Genomic DNA, 24,791 nt, shown 5'->3' with positions numbered 1-24,791 from the left:
GTGTAACTCTTTCAAATAAATAATAAATATTTTTTTAAAAAAAGAAAATGAAACGAGATATTAAAAAAAAAAAAAAAAAAAAAAGACCAGGATGCTCGAAGCCTCAGTGCAGGGGACAGGGGACGGGAGGGGCTTGAAGGCATAGTGAGGCTAGGGAGGTGTTCTGGGGCCATCAGCAGGGGTTTTGAAGCTGTACATCTGTAAGAAGAGCAAGCGCATGGCTTGGGTCTGTCTCATTCCAGGGGGTCTGCAGAGCGGCCCCTGCCCATCGAGGCTGAGAAGCCAGGACAGACCCCTGTGTTTCCCACCCTGAGCTCCTTTCCTTCTCGTTCTCCCAAGGATCAAAGGCTGGTGGGTGTCTCACCACTACGTCTCCACGTTCCTGTCCGGAGTGATGCTGACCTGGTGAGTCTCCCCTCCAGTCCCCCAGGGAGTGGGAATGGGGCTGGCCTCTGGGGAGGGGGCCCAAAGTGGGGGGCTTCCAGGGCTGACTTCTGGGCCAGTAAGGGAAGTGTCAGCTCACAACTGGGCCAGAAGCCCGCCACTGGCCGGTGGGGCTGGAGGTCGCGGAGCAGCGAGGCCGGGGGCAGCAAGCGCAGCTTCCCGAAGGCCGTGTGCCCGGGGCCAGGACACAGAAGGCAGGAAGCGGTGGCCTCAGTCTCAGTCTCTCGCGGTTGGGCGGGAGCTGGGGCCGGGGCGAAGTCGGGTCTCACGCGAGCCTCACCTTTGTCTTTTTCCCGCCTTCTCTGCAGGCCTAACGGACTAATTTATCAGAAGTTCCGCAACCAGTTTTTAGCATTTTCCATTTTTCAGAGTGAGTGTCTCTCGGCCTGCCTTGTGCAGGGGCCCCCAGCTCACATCAGTGCCACTGGGCTGGGGCGGGGTGGGAGGGGGTTCCGGAAACCCAGAAGAGAGCAGTTTTCTCCCAGATCTCCTCCATCCTATCTCCCAGCCCCCACCTGTCTCCTGGAGCCACAGGCGCTGAGGGGACCGAGTTCCCCCTTGGGAACGGGGTAGTGTTGGGGACACTTACCTTGTCTACCTGTTTTAACTAAATCCACCACTTGAGAGTGGCTGTGAATTTATCTGCAATGCACCGGTCCCAGGGTCTCCTCTGGGCGGGGAGCTGAGAGGCTGTGCCTTCTCACCAGGAACCTCTCTGTTCTCTTTTTATTCCACATACATGTTGCCTTTTCTAAAACCATGGCTTAATTTTCTCATAAAAATGTGCTTGCAAACAAATGCAAATGCACAGAGCCCAGCATGGAAATTGTGTGTCATCTCGCCCAGAGGAGTGATCAGTGCCAGTTGAGATCTGCGTCCTCTGGAGCGTTTTTTAGTCATAAATATGCATGTGATTACGCTATATGGATTTTACAGATACGGGATCCTTCTGTGCATGGGGCTTTACTATGTTAATCTGCTTTTTAGCAATTTTCATCAAGTTTTATTTGGCCAATTTATCATGGCTGCATTTCCTTGTCAGGATCTCATTTTTAGCAACTATGAAGTTTCTTGTCATGTGTCTTAGCATTGCACACAGCACCCAGCACAACACAGGGACATCTTGCATTCCTGCAAGCATCCATTGAGTGCGCACTGCATGCATGAGAAAACACCAGGCATTTCTTTCTTTTTTTTTTTTTTTAAGATTTATTTATTTATTAGAAAGGCAGAGTTACAGAGAGGCAGAGGCAGGGAGAGAGAGAGGTCTTCCATCTGCCGGTTCACTCCTCAAATGGCTGCAATGGTCGGAGCTGGGCTGATCTGAAGCCAGGAGCCAGGAGCCAGGAACTTCTGAGTCTCCAACACGCGAGCAGGGGCCCAAGGACTTGGGCCATCTTCTACTGCTTTCCCAGGCCATAGCAGAGAGCTGGATCAGAAGTGGAGCAGCCAGGACTTGAACCAGCGCCCATATGGAATGCCAGCACTGCAGGTGGCAGCTTTACCTGCTGTGCCACAACGTCAGCCCCTCTAGACATTTCTAATCTAGTTGGGGCTTAGATGGGTACTCTTGTCCTTGGAATCTCCTTGTATTCTGGGTAAGGGAGAGAGCAGGTTCAGACTGAAATGTGTGTGTGTCACAGGTGGGAGAGGGTTGTCAGCCGGGGTGCCCTCTGCCTGATGGCTGTGGATTTGGGCGAGAGAGGGGACATCTGGGCGCTGTGCTCCCCCTGCAGGCTGCGTCCAGTTCTTACAGTATTATTACCAGAGAGGCTGCCTGTACCGGCTTCGAGCCCTGGGAGAGAGGAATCACCTGGACCTCACGGTGGGTGAGTAGCCGGGGAGCAGAGGGGAGGAGGCCCTGGACCAGCCCAGCTCCCGCCACCGAGCGTGGTGGGGCAGGAACATCCCGAGGCATAGCTCGCGGCACAGCCGGGCTGCCCTGCCTGATCCCGCGTGCTTTCCAGAATTCCTCATGGACTGTCTCAGTGACACGTGTGCCGCTGCCCAAATGCCAGGCCTGCCACCCTTTTTAAAAGTCTATTTTTGTCTGCATTTTAGAACATGCCTAATGTTAGCCTGGTGTTAGCTGTGCATATCGAGGGCTCACCAAAAAGTTTGTGGGAAATGCATATTCTGACAAAGGTCTACATGCTTTTCTATTTTCTTTTTCGCTGCAAAAATTTTTTTTTTAGTAATTCAAGATGCAGAGAGAGAGGGAAGGAGTACTCCCATCTGCTGGTTCACTCCCCAGATGCCCACAGAGGCTTGGGGCTCCGAGCTGGGAGTGGGAACTCAATTCAGGCATTTCGTTTGGGTGATGGGGACCTGGTTACTTGAGCCCTAGGTGCTGCCTCCCGGGGTCTGCATTCGCAGGAAGCTGGAATAGGATCCAGAGCTGTGACTGAAACCAGGCCTTCCCGTGTGGGGTGCAGGTGTGATAACCAGTGTCGTGACTGCTGGGCTCAACCCCTGCCCTTCAAAACATTGTTGTACCATAATTCTGTTTTTCCACAATTTTTTAAAATCCCCCCTGTAACTTATGTACGAATGTGTAAGTGTGTGTACCTTAGGAATACATGTTTTTCAACCTCTAGAGTTAAAGGTTAAAAATTCAGAGGGCGTTCATCTAAGCCTTGGGGAGAAATGGCTTTTGTAAGACTGCTGTCTTTCGCAATGGTCCTTTTCACCAAATTACTCTGTCCACTGGGTGCCGCTTTGTCAGGCTGCGCTCGGCGGGGTGCACACAGATGTCCTTGAGATACGCGAACTCCTGGGCAGAGATCAGTGCCCTGTGTGTCCGCAGGCCCAATTTGGCTGTGGTGACTGAGAGCAAAGGGCTGGTGACAGGGGCACATCCCCTGGGGTGTCTTCATAGCGAGCGCTCACATATGTAGGAGAGGCCACCCCTAGGTGTGCGTGTGCTCGTGCATGTGTGTGTGCGCGCGTGCCTGTGTGTGTTTGCCAGGCCCACCTGAGGGTGGCTGGCGAGGCCCTGAGGCACTGAGCCCCTCTCTCGCCCTTGGCCTCTTCCTCTCTGCAGAAGGATTCCAGTCCTGGATGTGGCGGGGCCTCACCTTCCTCCTGCCGTTCCTGTTCTGTGGCCACGTGAGTCCCCTCCTCTGGGCTGACCCTGGGAACAGGGTCTTCAGGCATCTCCCTCCTTCTCCAGCCCCAGGCTGGGCCCCACGGGGTCCTGCGGACACCAAGGGCAGGAGCCAGAACTGGCCTTCAGACCTGCTGCGGCCAGGATGCCGAGCCTCATTTATTTTTGGGGGGGGGGTCTCAAGCAGTTGACACCTGGAGCCGGGGGCCCTGGTCCCTCTGCCTGGCTGCCCATGTGGGTCTCCAGGGAGCCAGGGGCTGAGCAGGGCCATCTCCCCCTGCAGTTCTGGCAGCTCTACAACGCTGTCACGCTGTTCGAACTCTCCAGCCACGAGGAATGCCGAGAATGGCAGGTATGGGGTGTGCCTGTGTTAGGGGTAGGGTGGGGATTCCGGGGGGGTACTGGGTCTGCCTGGGGGAATTCTAGCCTTTCTCTGGGAAGGGGCCCCGCTGCCCAGAACTCTGCTATCGGGAGGGAACTCAGGATTCACCCCCCAGCTCTCCCACCCCAGCCTCCCGCAGGCAGAACATTGGGGCGCTTGTTCAGAGGGCTCTGGGCATTGAGGGGGGACCCTTCAGCCTTCGAAACGGATGCAGTTTCTGCCGGCTTCCCTTCCTCCTGCCCCTGCACCCCCGCCTCTCCGGACCCCACCCCCCAGGTATTCGTGCTGGCCCTCACCTTCCTCGTGCTCTTCCTCGGCAACTTCCTGACCACACTCAAAGTCGTGCACGCCAAACTCCAGAAGAACAGAAACAAGACGAAGCAGCTGTGAGCTGCACTGGACTCGCGTGCCCTCGGCCCCCAGACCTCGGGACTGTGCTGCCAGGTCCTTCCCCCGCTGGGCTGGTGGCATCACCTGGCCGGGGAGGCATGGGTGCCGCCTGTCTGCACAGTATTAGCCCCTGCCTATTTATGACGTATTTAACACTGGGCCTTCCAGCTTCCCTGGGATCTGGGGCCTTCCCTGCTTGCCCTTGGCCATGGCCAAGGCCGAGTCAGTCTTCCTGGGGTGGGGGTGGGGGACCGAAGCCTCAGGGATCCCCTTGGTTTCTACTCCTGTCATTTGAACCCCCACGTGGGTGGGGGTTGGGCCGTGCTCCAGGGTTGGACCCATGCCCACCTGCTGCTCGCCGCGTCCCAGGCACCAGGTGGAATGCAACCCTCGGCATCCTATGGTGCCGGCCCCAGGCCGCTCTGCCTCTGCTGTAAGCCCCCCTCCACGGTGGGCTTCATCACGTTCTCAGAGAACCTCCGTCTTGCCTGTCTTGCCTCGTGCTCTCTGCCTCCTGAGTGGCTGGCTGCCCATGGCCACTGACTCCCTGGAGCCACAGGGTGGTCCTGGGCAAGGAGGCCCCAGGTCACCACCAGAGGGCGCTCTGGGCTCTGCCTTGAGGGGCCCTGGCCTTGCTGACACAGTCTGGGCGTGCTTCTGAGTGTTTGCCTACCCCCAACCTTCTGCCACCTCCCAGATGAGCAGAAAGGGCCCCCGTCTGTGCTGGTAGGTTCTGGAATGTGGAGGAGGGAGGTGGGGGCCTGACCCCAGCCTCTAAGTCCAGCCAGGTGTGCTGGCCTCACTGGCGGTCAGGCTGTGAGGTCGGAAGGGGAGAGGCCGGCAGGGGCCTGTGAGGGGTGTGTTTCTTCTCCCCACCCCAGGCCTTGGCTGCTGTTAGTTGTGACTTCACGGGGCCCCTAAAGGGTTTTCCATCTTTAGACTTTAGATTACTAAGAAGGGGATTTCCTCTCCCCCACGTGAAAATCAAGATTTCTGCTTAGAAAACTGGAAAAATCTGGCAACATCGCCAGAGGACGTTTGTCCCAGGCCCCACCGTGCTCCCTGCTGCTTTGGGGTCTCCCACGTGGCCCCCGGTTTCCTGTGAAGCAGCAGAGGGCAGATACCTTGGGCTTCAGTGACCAGAGTTACAGGGCAGAAACAGGAGCGAGTGGGCGTAAACAAACCTTTATTGACAAAGACAGGCAGTGGCCCGCTGGCCTCCACTCCAAGCCATCACTTGCCTACGAGGCCTCTGGCTGTGCCAGGACAGCAATGCCGCCAGGTCTTCCGGGATGGCAGGCTCTGGGGACCCGGGTGGGTGGGAAGTGCCCGTCCCTGGCACCCGGACTTCCGAGAGGCTGAGGCTCAGTTGGGGCCCCAGCGCTGGGCAGGGGAGCTGAGGCCGGGGTACCAGGAGGACAGGAGTCCCCTGAGCCCATCCTAGGGAACACCAACTCCTAGGCCCACCAGGGGCACTTGTTCCAAATGTCCTGGGCTGAGAGTGGGCCTTTAGCCTGGTGCTTGAGATGCCCGCACTCCACGTTGCTGTACCTGGTTTGATACCTGGTCTGGATCCCGACTCCAGCTTCGTGCTGGTGTAGACCCTGGGACGGCTCAAGTCATTCAGTCTCTGTCTGAGAGCTGGATTGCGGTTCCAGCTCCAAGCTTTGGTCCTGGTCCAGCCCTGGCCGTTGCAGGTGTTTGGAGAGGAAACCGGCAGAGAGCAGCTCACTGTCTCAAATAAATAAGTGAAAAAAAGTTTTTAAAAAGTCCTGGACTCCTGACCCCAGACCTTCTAGAAGGAGGTTCAGGCTTCTGAAAATGGCTGTTGCCCACACAGCGGTCCACGCCCTGGATGTGAGGCACCATCCCACGTGGATAGGAGTGGTCCTGGCAGCCTCGAGTGAGGCTGTGAGGGATGGAGGTGGGGCACCTGCTGCCACTCCGAACCGGCCAGTCCTGTCCTCCTGCAGGTGGGGAAGTGGGGTCTGCAGAGAACGGACTTGCCCGAGGCCACCTGGGGCTCCTGAGCCTCAGTGTCCGACCGCGGGGCACAGGGAGGGGAGGAGCCCTTGGGCAGAGGCCAGCAGGTGGTCCAGGGTCCATGCTGACCTTCGCAGAGGTTCCCTTCTTCCCCACGGGCACCTGAGCCCAGCTGCGAAGACAGGGCGGCCAGGCTGAGGCAGAGGAGAGGGAGGGGGCTGGGCCAGCCCCACATCCGGGGCTGCTGCCTGCCTTCCCCTGATAGGCTCTGGGCCCATGGCGGCCCTGAGTCCCTGGGGGAAAGAAGGAAGAGGCTGGAGGATGCGGCCACGGCTATCTCCGGAGTCAGGCGGGCAGAGGCACACGCACACACATAGCCGGCGCAGGTCCCGTTCCAAGCTTCAAGTGGGTGTGCGGAGTGGGGCACGCGGCTGGCGGAGGCTGTGAGGAGGCCGCCCTGAGTCTTGGGAGGGCCGTGGATCCGACAGTAGGTCCCCACCGTGCTCCAGCCCAGAAAGGAGCGCTCCAGAACGTCCCACGAGTCTGGCACTGGGGCGCGGGGTGGGGCGGGCCCAGCCCAGCGCTGTCAGTCCTGGGGAGGCCGCCGGCCGGGTCACAGCAGCAGGCAGAGCCGGCGTTGTTTGTGCCGCTGCGCTTTCTTCAGAGCGCTGAGGGCCACCTTGGCGGCTTCTCGGAAGACGTCCTCCACGTTCTCCCGGAACTTGGCCGAGCACTCCAGGTAGAGCGCCGCGCGGATCTGCTCGCAGGCGCTCAGGCCCTGAGTGCACGAGGGAGGGAGCCAGCGTCAGGGGGGGCCCAGAATGTGACACCGCCTCAGGGATTGGGGGGGTCTGTGAGAGTGCAGGCCTGGGCTCGGGGCCCTCCCCCTCCTGCACCCCATTGCCGGCTCCCCAGTGTGTGAGGAGGGGACACACTGGCTGCTGGTGCCGCCTCCGCCTCCCCCAGGGCCTCTGCAGCTCCAGGCAGAGCAGAGCTGGGCGGGGCTGTGGGAGGAGTCGGGGGTCTCCCTGCCTTCCCTCAAAGCACTATTGGGGCAACTGAGCTTGCCACTGAGTAACAAAACCACTTTATTTCTTCATTTTAAAATCGAATTTACCTTTATTAATGCTTATCTCTTTTTATTAAAGTTTCCTAATAATTTCCCTTTGCATTCCTTTTATTCTGCGCATTCCCCAGGGCCTCACCCAAAACACTGCGGGGCTGGGTTTGCCAGTGACGCGTGGGTAGGAGGGGCTGCTTTCGAGCAGGTGCCGGGTTCCTGGGCTCCCAGGTGGACCACGGGATGGTGGAGAAGAGCACAGACCCAGTCCTGGCTCCCCCTCCGGTCAGCTGTGTGACCCTGGGTGTGCTGTGTAACCTCTCTGAGCCCCAGCTTTCCTCCTCTAAACTGGCAGATGTTAACAGCAGCACCTGCCTCAGAGTTGGGGGAACTGAGTGAAGTATTGCAGAGTGCTATCAATGGTAATGCTAATTTAAAATGGGCAGTCTTAAACTCCCACTCGCCTCAGCTCCCCACCGGCAGGGGCTGTGTGCAGGGACCTGGGCCGCGGCCGTGGCAGGTGTCGGGGAGGGCCCTGCCCACCTGTGAGTAGGTGATGGGCTCCAGCTGGGCGGCCCGGAGCTTCCGCAGCTGCTCCTTGTCCTTCCTCAGGTCGGTCTTGCAGCCGATGAGCACCATGGGGGTCCCGCGGCAGAAGTGCGTGACCTCGGGGAACCACTGCAAGGGGAGGAAGTGGGGTTGGGGCCATGCACACCTCGCAGGGGTGCGGCACCCCTGGAGGCAGGCGGGGGAGGGGCTCACCTTGATGAGGACATTGTCGTAGCTGGTGGGGTTCATGACGTCATAGCAGATCAGCACGAGGTGGGTGTTCTGGTAGGACAGAGGCCGCAGCCGGTCGTAGTCTTCCTGCCCTGGAAACCGGGAGCGGGGACATCAGGGGGTGGCCCTCCCTGTCCACCCAGAGTCCCCGGTCTGGACTCCAGACCTCAGTTTCCCCAAGTACACATGAGATCGAAGCCACATAGGGCTCAGAGCAGCCGACCAGGTGAGCCTGGGAAAAAGGCCACAGTTCTGCCTATGACGCACGGACCGGCTCCCCTGCCTGAGGCTCAGATGAACGCACAGACTCTGAACCCCTGGCCCTCCAGATGCAGAACCATGGGCATGGGCTTCAGCCCCTGGCCTCCCACGTCGGATGCAGCAGCCAAGCTCGTCCTCTCCATCCTTGCAGATGCTGGGGGTCGGGGGCCGGAAACATCCGTGCCCTCCCCTGACCCACAAGGGCCCGCACAGCGGCCACAGGTCCCGCTCCAACAGTCCGGACACAGACTCAGAACCTGGAGGCGGGACGTCGGCAGGGATGGGCTTTTACATTGACAGTTTCCAACTTACAGAGAAACCGCCACAGAACACGCCAAGAACTCCCTCGCCCAGTGGCCCCGTGTTTGCTTTCTCTGCACAAACACACGGGAGAGGTGACCGGGCCCTTCTGAGGCTTCGCCCCCGACTAGCTCAGAGCCTGCTCCCCAAGCTCAAGGGCATTCCTGGGCCTCCCACCAGGAACTCCACACAACCCCGACCCGAGCCTCAGGTCCTGTTCAGAATTTCACCCACAAAGTTTCGTTAAAGCACTGAAAACTCCCACAGTGAGAACCGAGAGCTGCTGAGCTCCCAGGCGGCCCCATCCAGCTCTGCAGAAAGGTGACCGCCTTCCACGGAACAAGGCCCAGGCATCCCCGCGCCCTGCCCCACCCTGCAGCTGCTAGGGAGGCCCAGTGGTGCCAGCCTGCCCCCGCCCCCACCCACTCCTTCACTGCTCCAAGTGGCTTCTCCACCAAGCACCCCAGGCCTCCGCCTGCTCCTGGTCCCCCAGCGGGACGGGGCAGAGCCCCCCTCCCCTAGGACCCCCTCTTCCCCGCTTCACCACAAAGCTGGGGACGGAGGGAAACCGGCCCACCGAGCTTCTCCAGAATAGTCCGCTAACTGCCCCCTCTCGTAACCTCTGCACACGTCTACCCAGACCTGTGCCGGCCACAGGGCGCCCAGCAGGCCCGTCTGCATCAGGTTAAAGTCAGTTCTCGGCTGGCATGAGCTACTGGAGACGGCTGCACGCTGTCCTCTCCACTGTCCACTCCCGGCCAGCCCCAGCACTGTCCTCATCCAGGCCCTTCTGTGAATCCATTCTGCACCCAGCTGGTGGGTGGATCCTCTTTCCATAGCTTCAACACCTTCAGTGGCTCCCCACTGCCTCCATAAAATCCAAACATGGCCCATGGTCCATATAACCTAGTGCCCACCAACGCTGACTTCCTCCCTCTTCACTCCCCGGTCCCCCCACCCCACCCCACAGCACAGCCAAGGCAGCATCTCCCCTCCCCCACCGCCTCCCAAAGCAGCCAAGCTCTTTGATCTCATCCGATTTGTGCTTGCTGTTCCCCTGACCTGCAATGTTTTTCCTTTTCTTCCTTCATTCCTTTCTTTTATCTGAAAGAGTTACAGAGATAGGTCTTCCATTCACTGGCTCACTTCCTAGATGGCCGCAACGGCCGGGGCTGGGCCAGGCCAAAGCCAGGAGCCAGAGGCTTCTTTAGGGTCTCCCACGTAGGTTTAGGGACCCAAGGACTTGGGCCATCCTCCGCTGCTTCCCCAGGCACATTAGCAGGGAGCTGGGTTGGAAGTGGAGCAGCCGGGACACAACCCAGTGCCCACATGGGATGCTGGTGTTGCAAGCTGCGGCTTAACCGGCTACGCCACAGTGCCGGCCGACCCCTGTTCTTCCTTTCCCTCCCTTCCGGTTTATTCCCAGCATTCTGAGCATTCAGTCATCAGTAGGATTTCCTTTCCAGGCTTAGCTGCCTTCTCGTTTCTTTCATAAAAATACCCCCTAGACCTCGTACAGCTTTTAGACTGCATCTGCCTATACATTTAGGAAATCCCGACATTCCTGCCCGGTGCGAGAGGGAACCCGTCAGTGCAGCCAGCCCCTGGATGGTGCGCGTGCACCGAGCCGGCGAGCGCAGGTGGGTTCCCGTTGTTATTCCCTAAGCAGCACAGGACAAGTGTTTAGTGACCTGAGATGATGAACGTGTGGGAGGCAGAGTGCAGGTTCTACTCCGCCCTTTCACACCTGGGACCTGAGCTGCCTGATCTTGGTGCCCTTGGGGGTCCTGCAGCCAGTCCCCCTTGGATACCAAGGGACAGCTGTGCTCCAATTTCACATGAAGAAACTGAGTTTGAGGGGCTACTGCCTATGACACTATGCCATACGGCCACCGGTTCAAGTCCCGGCTGCTCCACTTCCCATCCAGCTCCCTGCTGCAGTTTAAAAGATGCTCTTGGGATAACGGTGGAAGATGGCCCAAGTGCTTCGGCCTCTGCACCCACGTGGGAGAACAGAATGGCGTTTCAGGCTCCTGGCTTTGCCCCAGTCACTGCGGTCATTTGGGGAGTGACCAGCAGATAGAAGATCTCTGTCTCCTTTTTTTTTTTTTTTTTTTTTTTTGGACAGGCAGAGTGGACAGTGAGAGAGAGAGAGAGAGAAAGGTCCTCCTTTTTTCCATTGGTTCACCTCCCAATGGCTGCTGCAGCCGATGCACTGTGCTGATCCGAAGCCAGGAGCCAGGTGCTTCTCCTGGTCTCCCATGCAGGTGCAGAGCCTAGGGACTTGGGCCATCCTCCACTGCACTCCCGAGCCACAGCAGAGAGCTGGCCTGGAAGAGGGGCAACCGGGACAGGATCCAGCACCCCGACCGGGACTAGAACCCGGAGTGCCGGCACCGCAGGCGGAGGATTAGCCTAGTGAGCTGCGGTGCTGGCCTATGTCTCCCTCTATAACTTTCAAATCATAAAATAAACTTCTTTAAAATGAAGAAAAGAAACCAAGTTTGACAGATGTGAAGTGACTTGCACGGGTCACTGCACCAGTTCATGAAACTCCGCGTGGGGCTTGGGTTCCCCTGCTCACACACAGGAACCTCCATGGCGGTTTGTTTTCTACAAACATAGGTTCTGGCCCCCTAAGACGTCACTGCCTCGTAATTCTGGCACAGCACGTAATGTCTTTCCCTTTTACAAACAGGGCAGGAGGGAGCGAGTGGCCAGGAAGTGGGGCTCCCATGCCGGGACCGTCTTCCTGGCACAGTGGTTCTGCTGCAGTTTAAGACACCTCCTCCAAGAGGCCTTCCCTCCTTTGCCCTCAAGTCCACCCTCACCCCGTCTGTCTCCGAAACTGGCCCTGATGGCTCCTGCACCTTCGTACCAGGATAGGATTTGTCTACCACCTGCCTCCTAGACAGCGGCACCGTGAGGGCAGGGACCACGTCTGTCCTTCATAACGACCGCTGCCTGGGGAGAGGGTCGTGACATAGCAGATAAAGCTGCTGCCGGTGATGCTGGACTCCCATATGGATGCTGGTTCAAGTCCCGGCTGCTCCACTTTCAACCCCTGCCTACGGCCTGGGAAAGCAGCGGAAGATGGGCCAAATGCTTAGGTCCCTGTACCCATGTGGGAGACCAGGGAGAAGTTCCTGACTCCGGCATGGCCCCGCCCTGGCTGTTGCAGCCATCTGGGGAAGGAACCAGTAAATGGAAGATTTCTCTTTCTTTCTCTGAAACTCTGACTCACAAACAAATAAATAAATCTTAAAAACAAAGAAACAAAAAAAAGCAAATCGCTGGCACTGAGCAGTCAGTCTGCAAATACTGGCAAAGTGCTGCCTTCAGGTCGCTTAGCTGGTGTGTGAGGAGAGTCTGGGGCGCGCTGTGCCCGCTGGGGTCGGCGACGCCGGCCTCCATGACGTCAGGAAGCGTGACCTTGGCGGAGTGGCAGAGGCAGAAGTCAGGCTGCAGGGGACCACGGGGGACGTCTGGCCACCCAGTGCCAGCCAGCCTGCTCCCCTGGGCCTTGCCCTCGCCCCTCCCTCTTGCAGAAGGCTCTCCTGCACCCCGCCCCCCTCCAGTCTCTCCGCGGCAATGTCACCTCCCCGAGGGCCGACCCTGACCAGTCTGGAACAACAGCCTGCTGGCGCTCTGCCCCACGACCGGGCCGTGGCTGTGGTTCGCCTCCTGGCACACATGACCCCTGATGTCCCACCATACTGTGTCCGGCTCACTGCTGAGACCTGGAACCCAGAGGAACGAGCCACGAGCAGACGGGGCATTCTCCGCTGTGCCAGCACCTGCCAGCAGATCCCAGGCGGCCGAGGGGCCTCTGGCGAGCTGACGAACAGGCACCGCGCACCGCGGGCCCCTGCCAGGCCGCTCTGTAAGCACCAGGAAGCCTTTCCAAGCGGGAGGAAGCCCGGGCCTCAGCTTCCTCCTCTGCAGCACGCCAGCATTGACGGCTGATGGCCACCGCAGGCCCGCCGGTGCACCCCGAGTCAGCCCAGCACCCCTCACAACGGCGGAGAAGCTGGGGCACAGCGGGTATGGTGACTGACTCACCATCACACAGCCACGGAAAAACCACGAACATGGGAGCCTGGAGGGAGGACTACTGGGGTGCCCTCCTCTCGCCCCCCAGCCTGACCAGGGGAGAACTGGCTGCCAACGCAGCCGCCTGGGGGGCTCTGGGAGGGGCCGTGCAGCCAGCCCAGACCCCAGCTCCTCCTCCAGGCTGCCTTCTTGGCTTCACTCTGCCAGGCTCAGCTTCCCCTGGGACTCAGTGTGGGGCTCTACATGGGTACCAGGCCTGCGGGCGAGGTACTTCTGTGTGCTGCTGACCCCCATGTCTCCTTGGGAAGTGTGGAATGTTCTAGAAACTCTCTCCCGGATGTTGGGCTCTCCTCAGACGCATATTCTGGGCCCCTGGTGCTTTGCCTCTCCGGGCCTCAGTGAGGGACTTCGATGTGGTTGCTCTTGAAACAGGTCCCAGGGCCGTTAACCATCTGGGTCAGGCTCCGACTCCGGACTCGGGACCCACAGCTTTAGGGGGGCTCCCAGCCACAGGAGATACCATCACCCTCCCCATCTCACCCACCAGGACGAGGCTTAGGGGGCCAGGTCACACAGGGGTCCCAGCCCCTGCAAAGGATGCACTTGTTTCTAGCCTGGCCAGGGAAAGGTCCCAGGACCAGGCCCATCTTCCTGAGGGTGGTGGGGCTGGGGGCTGGGCGGAGCCAAGCTCCCGCCTCCTGCCACACAAGGCCCATTTCCTCTGTGGGATGGAACTTGGCCGTGGCGTTGGCCACCCTTCTGGGGGGCAGGGGTCTCTGAGGCCCAGGGCTGGGTTGTGTCAGGGGGCTACAGTGGCCCCTGAACATGCTGGAGGCACACACGGGGCCGGCGGCTCCCAGAGCTGACTGGGGTGTTGGTCAGAGGAGGGGTGGGGGTGGTGAGAAGGGGAAGCCACCAGAAGAGGAACCCAACTTACGGGCTGGGCGGGGGGCCCACCCACCTGCGTTTCCTCCCTCCCTGAGACGAGTTGGGCGGGGCCAGCCCTGGCTTCGGTGGAGACCTCCATCCGCCTGTCCCCAGCTTGTCACCTGCCCTGGTGTGCTGTTGGCCTCTGGAAGCCCCCAGTGCCGCTCGTATCCCCAAGCCCTTGCCTTAGCAACTGCGTCAACCACTTCTCCTACTGTCCCCCTCTCAGCTCTCGAAGGGGAACCCAGCTTCCCCCCTCCCACGTGCACCTCCAACCCAGACCCCACCCTCTCCACTGGCGCCCACGCGGCCCACCTCACCCCACCTCCCCCCTGCCCAGGAAGCTTCGGGCTTAACCACAGCTTCCTGCCCCCGAGGAAGTCAGAGCACTGGGTGCTCCCAGCCCCCCTCCCCTCAGAGTACAGACCGCTCCCTGGGGCACCTCCATCCCCCACCCCTGCTGGGGCGTGAGCTGGACCAGGAGCTGGACTGGCCTTGCGCACAGCACAGCTCCCGTGTGGAAGTCCAGTCTCTGGGGCCACTCCGTCCCACAGCTCCGGCTACTGCTGGCTGGAAAGATGCACCCTCCCCCACTGGGCCTTGCTTATTGGGTTCTAGAACCTTCTACAACAACCTTCCTGGCTCAGCCTCTCCCCTCAACCCTACATCTGGCTGCCCTTTCCTGCCAGCCTCCCCGATCTCCGTCCAGCCATCCGTAGAGCCACACAGTCCCCACGATCAGAGGCTCCATTCACTCCTCCTGGGTCTTTCTGGGCCGGCTCTTGGGCCAGCCCAGCCTCACCCTCTGGTGCTCACGCCGCAGGGGAGTTCCCCTGCCAGCAAGGACACCCTGGGGAGCAGCCAGACCCCCACCCCCACACCGCCCGTGGGACTCCCCGAGGGGATTCCCCTAGGCGCTGTGGGGGCTCCAGGGCGGGCGGCAGCGGCTTACAAGTCACCAGGCCTAGGAAGACAGGGATCCAGCCCTGAGCAGCCCCTGTGCCTAGGGCCATGCTCACCCAATCTCACGCTCACAAGCATCTCAGCCCTGGGACAGCTGGGGGAGCCAGAGCCCAGGTACTCCCAGCCCCCTCCGAGGCAAGGGCAAAGCTGGGGACGCGGTCAGCAAGCTGAAGCGGCCCCTGCTCTGTGCAGGGGTGGGAGGTGGGGGGGTAGGCACTGCTCTGAACAGGGACCTGTGGGGGGGGGGGTCTGACGGAGGAGGGCCTGAAGGCAGAGGCAGGAGGAGAGAGAAACGCCCTTGGGTGGCCACGCACCCCACCTGCCTCACCAGCAACCCGCAGAGAGGGTCTCAGGGCTCCTGGAAACACAGGGGTCTGGGCCCAGTCTGTGGCTTCCCCAGCTCACGGGGGCTCTGTCCGGGGGCCCTGCAGGGCTGGGGCTCCCACACAGGGTCCTTCGGGCGGTGCAGGGAAGCTGTGCGTTAGGCCAGCATGCACGGACTGCGAAACTTTTTCAACTCCATCTCTTCTCCAGCGTTCTGAAGAGCCCAGGGAGCACAGCCCGCTCAGGACGGCAACGGAACCGGGCGAGGTCTGGGCCCAGGGGCTGCTGGGGGCCTGAGCGCATTTTCTCTCCGGCGAGGTCAGACCCCCACACGCGGCGGGAAGGGCAGAGGAAGCCAGTTCCACCCCGGTCACGAAGCCCTGACTCACGGGCTGGGCGAGGCCGGCTGGGGATCCCAACCTTTGCTCCCCGACGTAGATGACCGGGGAGGGAGCCAGGGTCTGCGCGGGATCCTGCCGCTCCCACCCCTCCCCGCAGTGAGGAGCCGCAGGTGGCACGCACCGCGAGCCTCGGTTCATTTTCTCAAGTTCTGGCTTTTATCCGCCCCCACCCCCCTGGAAGGACCTAACCAAGGCCCCGGAATTTCAGACCCTGAGCTGCGCCCCGTGGACCAGACCCCAGGAGCCCCAGCCTCCGGCTGCGGCTGAAAACCCAGGGACGCAGCAGCCCACGCAACGCCCGCCCCGCAGGACGCCCGAGACCACAGCACGCAACGCAGCAGGCAGAGGTTTTCTGGAATAAACCACGGGGCCGCCCCCCTGGCGCGGGCACTCACCCGCCGTGTCGTACAGGTTCAGGACCACCTCCTTGCTGCCCACGGTCACGCTGGCCGTGTACTTCTCAAAGACGGACGGGGCGTAGTGCTGCGGGACAGGGGTTGGCGTGGGTGAGGGGCGCGCCCAGCACGCACCGCAGGCCCCCCACCCCCGCGCGCGCCCCGGGACGCCCCCAGCCCCGCGGCGGCCTCACCTCGGGGAAGGCGCCCTGGCTGTACACCATGAGCAGCGAGGTCTTGCCGCATCCGCCGTCGCCCACGATCACGATCTTCAGCTCCTTCCTGGCCGGGCCCGTGCCGGCGGCGGGGGCCGGAGCCCCGCGGGCGTCCATGGCCCGGAGCCCGGAGCCCGCAGCTGTGGCGGCGCCGCGCGGAGCCGGGAGTCGGGGCGGGGTTAGGGGAAGCCCCGCCCCGCGGCCGCCGCCGCCGCCACCAGGCAGTCCTCCGGGCCCACGCCCACCCTCAGCCTCCCCGCCGCCGGGGTGCGGGGCCCCAAGCGCTCCCTCTCTCCGTGCTCTGGAAACAGGCGACGCAGCTCCCGCTGCCTCCCCGCTCCGCTCGGGGCGCCCGATGGGCGGCCCTCCCGGCTGGGCCCTCCGATTGGCCGGCGCGGCCCCCACACCGCGGACAGGGCCTCTGATTGGTGGCGCCCGGGTTCGAGGAGCCGGGGTCCCCGCGTTCCGCGTGCCCCCCGCTGCGTGGCCTCGGGGCCAGGGCGCCTGCGGCCTGCTGGCGCGCAGGACGCAGCCGCGGTGGGTGCAGGACACGCGGGGCCCGGGGCCGCGCCCGCCGCCTGGCCAGCCCCGCAGGACGCAGGTGCAGGTGCGCCGCGGGCACCTGGTGCGGCCGGCTCGCGGCTCCCGCCTCCCTAGGGCCGCGGAGCGGGCGTCGGGCGCCCCCTGCCGGGCGCCCTCCCAAACCACGCGGGGGCCGCGGGGGCGCACCCGGCGAACCGCTGGAGCCCCCGCCCAGGGAGCCTGATGAAGCGTTCTGCCCGCCAACGCGTGTCCTCTGTCCCCCAATTGACCCCCGATGTCCGCCCGCCAACGCGTGTCCCCTGTCCCCCAAGTGACCCCCGATGTCCGCAGCCTCTGGTCCAGAGAACAGCTGCAAGCAGGTGCCATCAGGGCAACTGGCCGAGGGCACCCGTGGCCCCCAACCCTTCCATCCCTGACACCTTGGGCTCACAGTGCCCCCACCCCCGCACAAACCCGAGCGGTGGTCAGGGGCGGCAGGGGCCGCTGGGGCCGGTCCGCAGCACGTAGGCACCAGGGATTCCCAGCTGCAGTAGCCGGCAGCATGGTTGGGGGTCAAATGACCGCACAGAGCCTTCTCAGAGCGGGGTCGCCCCCTGGCCCCGAGGACTCCATTTCAAAGGTCAGGCAAACTCGGTGCCGGAAACTGCCAACCTGGCAGTTCCACAAATGCCAGGTGGTTTTGGGCAGGTGCAAGACAGGAGCTGGCCACCAGAGGGCAGCAGGGACTGCCTATGGGAGCTCGGAGCGCGCCAGGCCCCAGCGCAGATGTCGGGGAGCAGGAAGCCCCCTCTCTTGTGGCCAGGTAGACGGCATCTTGTGGGTCAAATATAAAGACGAACTCAAGGCAACTCAGCCACTCCTTTTGTGAAATACGTTTATTGACAGGCAATTGTGTTCCCGCGGGCGCGGGGGAGGGGGAGAGGGCAGCTGGGACAGCAGGGTGCACGCGGGCTTGGGGAAGGCTGAGTGGAGGCAGGACAGGGACCTGGCCTGGGCAAGTGCATGGCGGCCAGGAAGCACACCCCCCTCCCCCGTTCTGCAGGAGCTGGGGAGCGAGGCCAGACCTGGTAGGGTCACTGGGGCTCCACAGGGTGGGATCCTCAGGGTTGAGGGGTGTGTTAGGCACAAAGCTCCGGAACTGCAGAGGGGCGTAAAAAAACCGGGCCAGTGAGGCAGGGGCCAGGTGGAGAGAGGTCAGAAAAGCGGTTCTCCAGGGCGAGAAGGGGGCAGGAGGCCAGGCCAGGGTGCAGGGGCAGAGAGCTGGGTGAGGCAGGGGCCACTGCCCTGTGCAGCAGGCACCGTGCAGCTCAAGCAGGCTGGGGAGGAGAGGCATGGAAGCTGCCCCCCCCCAGCAGGTGCACCCTCGTCACGTGAGCCCACAGGAGCGCTCCTGACTAGTCCCCCCAATCCTCAGGCCTCGGCCTCTACTCTCTCCGTCTGAGAAACAGGGCTGGGAGGTCTACTTAGGACACAGCAAGCATGCGCGATGTGCAGGCAGGGAAGAAATGAGTCTGTCCCGGCCCCGCCTGGGGCTAGGCAGGGCAGCTGACACTGGCCCCAGCCTGCCCACCCACGGCTGCCCAGCCAGGAGGCTGGCAGGGGCCCAGCTCCCTGCAGCCTGGAGCGTGTTTGATCTGGACCTGGCTCCTGTGGCGATGGTGGGGCTGGATCTGAGCTAAAAATACCCAGGAGCCAGGCCAGCTGCTCCCAGCTCCTCAGAGGCGGCCCGGCCAGGCCAGTGGAGGAGCTGGGCACGCCCGGGGCGCGGGAGGGGGGGGGGAGAGGGTGGGTGTCCTCCTGAGGGCCCTGTCACACTCCTTCCATTCCCTAGGAATTCCTAGAGGGTTTCAGGACAAGGAAGATTCTCCCTGCTGGTTCCTGCCACAGGGGAGCTGCCGGGGGCCGCTGCGGGGGGGAGGGAGGGACGACTCACTGTGCCACAGCCAGGCCACCAGCAGGAAAGGTGCAGTGACTGCTCAGCCCTGACCATGCTCACGGGCCCTCCTCACCGGGTGTCTGAGAAACCCTGAGGGCTCCCCACTCAAAGCACACAGAAGACCCTTAGCCTTCCCAGCGGGGTCCCCGAGGGAGGTGGCCAGGGGACCCTAAGGCCGTCCTCAGGCCTCAGCTGCACATGGGGGAGGGGGCAGGCAGGAGACAGGCCCTCACAAAGCCAGACTCAAGACAGCTCTAAAGGTGACGCCTCCTCCCCCGGGGCATTTGGGCAGGGCCTGCCGGAGGTCATGGGCCAGGTGGAGGCGGCACTGGACCCGGATAACCCAAAATGGTGGAGATGCCTCTCCACAACCTGAGCATCCAGGAGGCCGTAGGCTGCGCCGTGGCTCCCGCTGGAGAGGCCGGAAGAGGCGGGACGAGGGCGGCCACCTGCCAGCCTTTCCGATGGCGTGGCCCTCTCTCCGGCCGCCAGGAGCAGCCCCGCCCCCCACTCCCGGGGTGACCGGTGGGCGGGGCACCTGGGGGCCTGGAACAGCAGCTCCAGGACGGAGTGCCCGGCCTCGGGAGGTGACAGTGGAGGTGGGGCCAAAGGAAGGAGAGGGAGGGAGGTGGAAAAGCCTGGGAGGCAGGGAGGGGAAGAGCCTCCCACCTCCTCCGGCAAGAATCCCGCCCAGACCACAGCTCAGCACCTAACTGCTCCCCCACTGGTTCAAGGACAGGACTGGTGGGGCTGGCTCGCAGCCTTCCAGGGTACAGAAATGATCTAAGCAGCCAGCAAGCAGGAAGGCGCGACCCCGGCCCAGAGCCCCCAGGACTCAACCCAAAGGGAATATGACACCCTCGGGAGCAGACGTCACAGGCCCAAGGGAGGCTCTGGGCAGAGCTGAATTCAAAACTCAGGTTCCAGGGCAGCGTGGAAGGCGAGCAGACGCCCAGGCAACAGTAAGGACGGGAACCATGGCAACTTGTACAAAACAACCTCGTCCTCTCCCCTCACCCGGGCAGGGGCAGGGGGCCCACCCTCATCAGGGCAGGGAGGCCAAGGCGGTCACCACACTGGTTACTTCCCACCAGACAGTTCCCGGTCAGCCATGCCGGCAGACAGCTGGCACGGGAGGCAAGAGCCCAAAATAACCCAGACAGCTGGGGTGGGGGGTGCCACGGGCACGGCGCTGGGCTGGAAGTCAGGACACCTGCAGCCCCATCCTGGCTCTGTGGGCAGTGGCCTCTTGACCTTGGGCACATCACTTCTCCCCAGGCTAGGAGGGAGTGACCCTGAACCATGACCCCATCACAGGACAGCCATGGAGCTGGGCGCATGGGTGGCAAGGACTGGCCACCCTTTGCCCGCAGGCTTCGCCACGTGCTCAGGGAGGGGGCCGGACCAGCCCCCAGTGCCTGCAACCACTCCCAGTGAGGATCAGCTCGCATGGAGCCTGGCTCCCTGAGTCGCACGCCATCCTCCCCCAACTCTCTCCAGCACACATCACTGTCCTCCTTTCACGAGGCGACGCTCGCCCGAGGTCACCAGTCCCGTCCCGTCCGGGTCCCAACCCACGCCCACCTGCCTTAGTCACCCAGGTGCCGCGGCGGGTCCTGGCCTCACAGCGGAGACAGCTGGACCCAACTGGTTCATGCAAGTAATCACAAACAAAAGATCACATGAGGCAGGGGCCGGGCAGGGGCTGGACAGGGACTGAGGGATTCTCGGCCACAAAGGACAGCCACGCAGGGCCTGCCAGTAGCGGGAGGCGACAGACAAGGCACTGGTGTGGCGGGAGGGGACGACAAGGCACTGGGTGCGAAACCCCTCTGAGAGCCGAGCACTCAGCGTGGAGCCTCAGGGTCACTGTGAGAGGTGTTCCCAAGCCCAGAGGGTCTGGAAACAAGGCCTAGCCTGAGAGCCTGTTAGGCAGGTTCCCAGGCTCCGCCCCCATGATCAGCACCCCCCCATGTGATTCTGACAGGCACTCCAGTTCCAGCCGGCCAGTGGTCCAGCCCCATTTCTACAGATGGGGAAACTGAGGCTCAGAGACCATACATCTTACGCAAGGTCACAGAGGGTACCTGGAGAGCCAGGTCCAAACGCAGGTGTGTCTGCACAAAACAAGGCTACATACCCCTGGCCACCTGGGGAGCGGAGGCGCGGTGGGAATCCTGGGGAGGGGCAGCCAAGTTTCCGGGAAAGAGACAGCCCAGACCAGGGCCCACTTCAGTTCTTCGTTGTCCAGCAGCTGGTCACCAGAGGGCGGCTCCTCCAGTGGCCAAGTACTGGCAGCCCGCGCCTGTCAGAGGCAGGCGTCCAGGGCCCGCCCCCCTCAACCAGCAAACACACAACTGGGAAATACTTGCAAGTGCAGCCTTTCCTGTGTGGCCACATTGGGCCAAGAATTGCACGCCCCAAATGCCTGACAACCCAGGCTGACGGGCGGGGAGGGATGGGGCCCCCGGCAGGCCCAGCGGGCAGCTGCTCTCTCTCTCTCACATACACACACACAGTCACACATCTGTGTGGGGGAGGGGCTGCAGAACCAGCCCAGCCGGTTTGGGATTCCCGCCCACACTGGGCTGCAGGCCAAAGCCCCCCAAGTGGCCCTCACGGCCTGGGAAAAGGGTTCACACCTACCTTGGAGGGAGGACTTTCAGATTCAAACTAGGCCTGCTCCTGCTGTCCAAAGGAGGACTGTCCACCCAGGGGGTACCTGCTGCGGCCCCTTCTCCGGCCAAAAACCTGGGCGAGGAAGGCGGAGGTCTGGTTAGGGCAGTCCCCAGTGGGTGGGCCGGCCAGACTCCCAGCGGGCAGGGTCCCTCGGCCCGACAGGGAGCCCAGAGGAACGGTGGCCCCCCAGACCCAGCTGCCTAGGCGGCCTGCACTCGGGAGGGGCAGGGAGGGGGGTGGCGGGGTCCCGGAGGTTCAGACGGGGCGAGGAGCGGCGGGAGGCTGCCCATCTGCATTTCCAAAGGCCCGCCCGGAGCACTTCCCCTCCCCCAGGGAGGGCCGGAGCGCTGAAGGTTCGCCCCAGAGCCCCCGGCCCGGGGCATCCCGGGGGAGGCCTGCTCTGCTTTCCCAAGCCCCCACCCCCACCGCAGCCTGCCAGGCTGGGCGAGAGGGGTGCGCTCCGGGCGGCCCAAAGGGGCGCCTGCGGCCACGCGCAGCGCGGGGACAAAGGAGCTCCCGCCCGTCCGCGTGGCTCTCGCACGGCTGCGGGGAGGCAGGGGCCGGGGGTCGAAGCCCAGTGGCGGCCCCGGCTGGCCCTGAGGTCTCCTGCCACTGGCCCCCGCCCGGGAGGACGAAGAAGAGCGCCTGCGAGCGAGGCCTCGTGCGGGATGGGCCTGGGTCGGGGGCACTGCAGGGCCCCGGCCTCGGGCCTGGGCGGCCTGGGCCGCGGGCGGCGGTTCGCCGAGCCACGCCCGCTCTCCTCTCCTCTCCTCGTCCGGCGTCGCCGCCGCCACCGCCCGAGCCGCAGGCGGCGCGCGAAATGGCGCCCGTCTGGCCGCCGCGCCCGGAGCGGGCGAACAGCAGCAGCAGCAGCCGCGGCGCGCGACGCCCGGGAGGCGCGAGGCCCCCGCGAGCGCCCCCCGCGCCCCGCGCCCCGGCCGGGGCCGCCAGGTGCCGCGCCCACGGCCGGCCGCGGGGACGAAGACGGAGGAAGGAAGCGGGGAGCCGGCCGCCATTAGCCGCGCTCCCTGCCCGGGCCCGCACGCCCGCCCCGGCCGCAGCCCAGCCCGCGGCTCCGCTCGAAACCTGAAAATAAAACCCTGGTGCTCGGGAGGGAGGAGCGAGCGCGCTCGGGAGGCCCGCGGCGCCGGGCTCGGGCGGGAGCTGCTGCGTCATGGCGCCAACATGGACGCCGGCCCTTTGTCCTCCTTCGCCGTGGAGGCGAGGCGCGCCCGGGAGCGCCGAGGAGCGGGCCCGGGCCGCGCAACCCCACGGCCCCGGAGGGGACGGCGCCTGCGGCCGAGCTCGTCGTCTTGGGAGCCCCCCACGGCCAAAGCACATCCGTTCCTTGCACCCACCAAGGCTCGGGGCAGGGCAGGGCCAGGGCGGCTCCGTGGCCGCCCGGGGGTCGCGGGGGAGACCCCTTCCCGCCTCGGGAGCCGAGGTCTGCGGAGCCGTGCAAGCCCCCGCGCTGCCCCGCGCTCCGGCTGCCCAAACACAAAGCTCCAGAAGTCCTGCTCCCCTCAGCTCCCAAACATTCGCAGCCCGTGGCCTGCTCCGGGGGGGGAAAAAAAAAAACATTTCCTCGAAGGGGGCAAAAGGCACTATTTTTTTTTTTTTTTTTTTTTTTTTTTTACTTACCCGCTCAGCCCGGTGCCATGGAGTGTAGATCAAGCTGGGCGGTGGTGGTTTTGGAGATGTTATTATAAAAATAATCTTATTTTTTGATTGTTTAGTTGGGAAGATTGGGGGTTTTGGTGTTGTCTTTTTGGTTGATGTTACCTTTTTGAAAGTTACACTCTCGGGGCATTTCTGCTCCTTCCACTTCTGCAAACTTTCCAGGGCTGGGTTGGCAAAAAGGCGGCTTCGCTGAGGGCTGTTTAGGGCTCTGGATATGGCAGTGGTGAAAACACAGTCAAATCAAACAAAAGGCAAAAGCCACGCACCAGCCCTCCCAACCACCGCAGCAAATACCCCCGAGTTAGCGCTGGTGTTTGGCTGGAACCAGCTAGGACTTGTTTTCCAGTTTTAATCTAGTTTCCTGTGACGGCTTCAGTCTCTCTACACAAAGACAAGGTCTTCCTCTCCCTCACCCACCCTCCAACAAGACGAGAAAAACAGAGCTGTTTTTCTTCAACTAGATCGATTTTCAAAGAAAAGTGTACATTCCTGGGAAGAAAGCTGACTAGCATGTATTGCTGTAAACATTTCCAGAAGCTTAAAGCTAAAAACCTTAGCTTTATAAAAGCAAAAATCGTCCAAAAGCATTTTTTTTTCTTTAAACTGGCTTACATCAGACAAGAGAAACAAAGACATACATGCAGATGAAGGTCCGGAAAATCAGGACATCTCACCGACATGAACATGACAACTGCACTGAGCAAGGGTACTTACAATGTAAAAGGTTTTTAAAGACTTAAAAAGAGTAACAACTGCTCGCAATTGTTTGTTGCTGCCATTTCGCTAGTCCTAAAACTATACACTTAAAAACATTACCTTGTTAAAAAGAGAGAAGGAGTTAATAAGATGGCCAGGTTTAAGTGTTTAATAGAGGAAATTATATATATTTAAAAATTTATTGTTCAGTCAAGAGAATACAGAATAAGACAGCCTCCAAGACCCCCACCCACCCACCCACCTACCCAAGAAAAAATAAAAAAAGAGGAAAAAAATTAAATATGTCGTTTACTTAAGGTTTTTTGGAATTCAAAACTGTTAACTGCTGACATTAATGGTGTGCTATGACCTAGTTATACAAGACAAAGATGGATTCCAAGTCATAAGGAAAAATCCAGATCTTTAAAGGAAAAAAAAAAAAGTCTTCTTCATTCTTCCAATTGTGAGTCCTTTAGCCTGCTGACAAATGTTAAACAACACAACTCAGGCGTCCTGAACTGGATGGTGGAGTCCCCACTTGCAACAAAGGAAAAACCCACTTGGCCATTTAATTCCATTGCAGAAAAATGGCTCCCCTCAGCTCTTGGCCTCTCCTTGCTGTCTGCTGACCGATGTTCGAGACCGGCGTCTAATAACTCAAGCCCTATAGAAGCCGCGCGCTGATTGGCTGCCGCGCCCCGCCGCCCCGCTCCAGCCAATTACCTACCCACGGCCAAATTACAAACCCCGAAAAGAGCCCCAACATGAGGCGCACCCCCAGCCAGCCCCGGCCCGGCGGCGGCGTCGCCTCGGCCGCCCGCGAGCGGCGGCAGAGGGGGCTGCGAGCGCGTCCGCGCCCAGCCCGGGAGCCGCCGAGTCGCACTCACAAAATGGAAGCCGCGCGCTGATTGGCCGCCGCCGCTCCCGGACCTTTAATAAAGAAAGGGGAAGGAAAAAGAGAAATGCAAAAAAGGGGGGACCGTGTCGGCCGCCGGCGGCTGCAGGCCGGCCGCCGGGAGGGGGCGGGGGGCAGCATGTGTCCAGGACAATCGCTGGGCGCTCCCCTGCGAAAGTGCCAGCGGAGAACCAGGCTCCAGTGGCCCAGGTCCAGGCCGGGGGGCTGCTTCCTCCCAGCGGGGCGAGTGCTAACTCGGTTCCAACCCTCGCAGCTCCGGGGGGGAGGGGGTCGCGGGCCCGCGCAGGAAGCCGGAGCCGAGATCCCTCGATGGCAACTCGCCTCGAGTCGACGCCGGCCTCCCCCGGCCCGGCGTCC

At 62.0% G+C, this 24,791-nt stretch overlaps 2 protein-coding genes and 1 long non-coding RNA gene across 5 annotated transcripts in view; 1 reads left to right on the top strand and 2 right to left on the bottom strand.

Annotated features, from left to right (window-relative positions):
• The window catches only part of TMEM120B (transmembrane protein 120B), a 56,920-nt gene extending 49,940 nt beyond the window's left edge, over positions 1 to 6,980 (top strand). The window contains exons 7-12 of the mRNA XM_062182657.1: positions 340 to 405; positions 753 to 814; positions 2,181 to 2,273; positions 3,488 to 3,552; positions 3,834 to 3,902; positions 4,209 to 6,980. Coding sequence (XP_062038641.1) covers positions 340 to 405; positions 753 to 814; positions 2,181 to 2,273; positions 3,488 to 3,552; positions 3,834 to 3,902; positions 4,209 to 4,322 — 469 coding nt within the window. The 3' untranslated portion in view covers positions 4,323 to 6,980. The remainder of the gene's footprint in view (positions 1 to 339; positions 406 to 752; positions 815 to 2,180; positions 2,274 to 3,487; positions 3,553 to 3,833; positions 3,903 to 4,208) is intronic.
• Positions 6,906 to 16,115, bottom strand: RHOF (ras homolog family member F, filopodia associated). Its single transcript, XM_062182658.1, has 5 exons — positions 15,964 to 16,115; positions 15,770 to 15,857; positions 8,128 to 8,237; positions 7,909 to 8,043; positions 6,906 to 7,083 (listed from the first exon to the last, which is right to left on the bottom strand). Exons 1-5 carry the CDS (start codon positions 16,099 to 16,101, stop codon positions 6,919 to 6,921), a joined length of 636 nt encoding a protein of 211 aa, XP_062038642.1. The 5' UTR covers positions 16,102 to 16,115; the 3' UTR covers positions 6,906 to 6,918.
• Positions 16,116 to 17,387: 1,272 nt separating this feature from the next.
• On the bottom strand, positions 17,388 to 24,235 carry LOC133751941 (uncharacterized). 3 transcript variants are annotated; one of them, XR_009864876.1, is made up of 3 exons: positions 23,832 to 24,235; positions 22,925 to 23,030; positions 17,388 to 21,214 (listed from the first exon to the last, which is right to left on the bottom strand). It is a non-coding gene; the product is annotated as an uncharacterized LOC133751941 (long non-coding RNA). The 3 variants fall into 3 exon arrangements; XR_009864878.1 differs by having other exon boundaries at positions 24,079 to 24,235; XR_009864877.1 differs by lacking the exon at positions 23,832 to 24,235 and adding an exon at positions 23,117 to 23,749.
• Between the last annotated feature and the right edge of the window lie 556 nt (positions 24,236 to 24,791).

The sequence above is a fragment of the Lepus europaeus genome, chromosome 23, assembly GCF_033115175.1.
Source record: "Lepus europaeus isolate LE1 chromosome 23, mLepTim1.pri, whole genome shotgun sequence".
NCBI lineage: Eukaryota > Metazoa > Chordata > Mammalia > Lagomorpha > Leporidae > Lepus > Lepus europaeus.
Note: the sequence above shows the minus strand (reverse complement) of the source record. Positions and strands in the feature narration are given on the sequence as shown.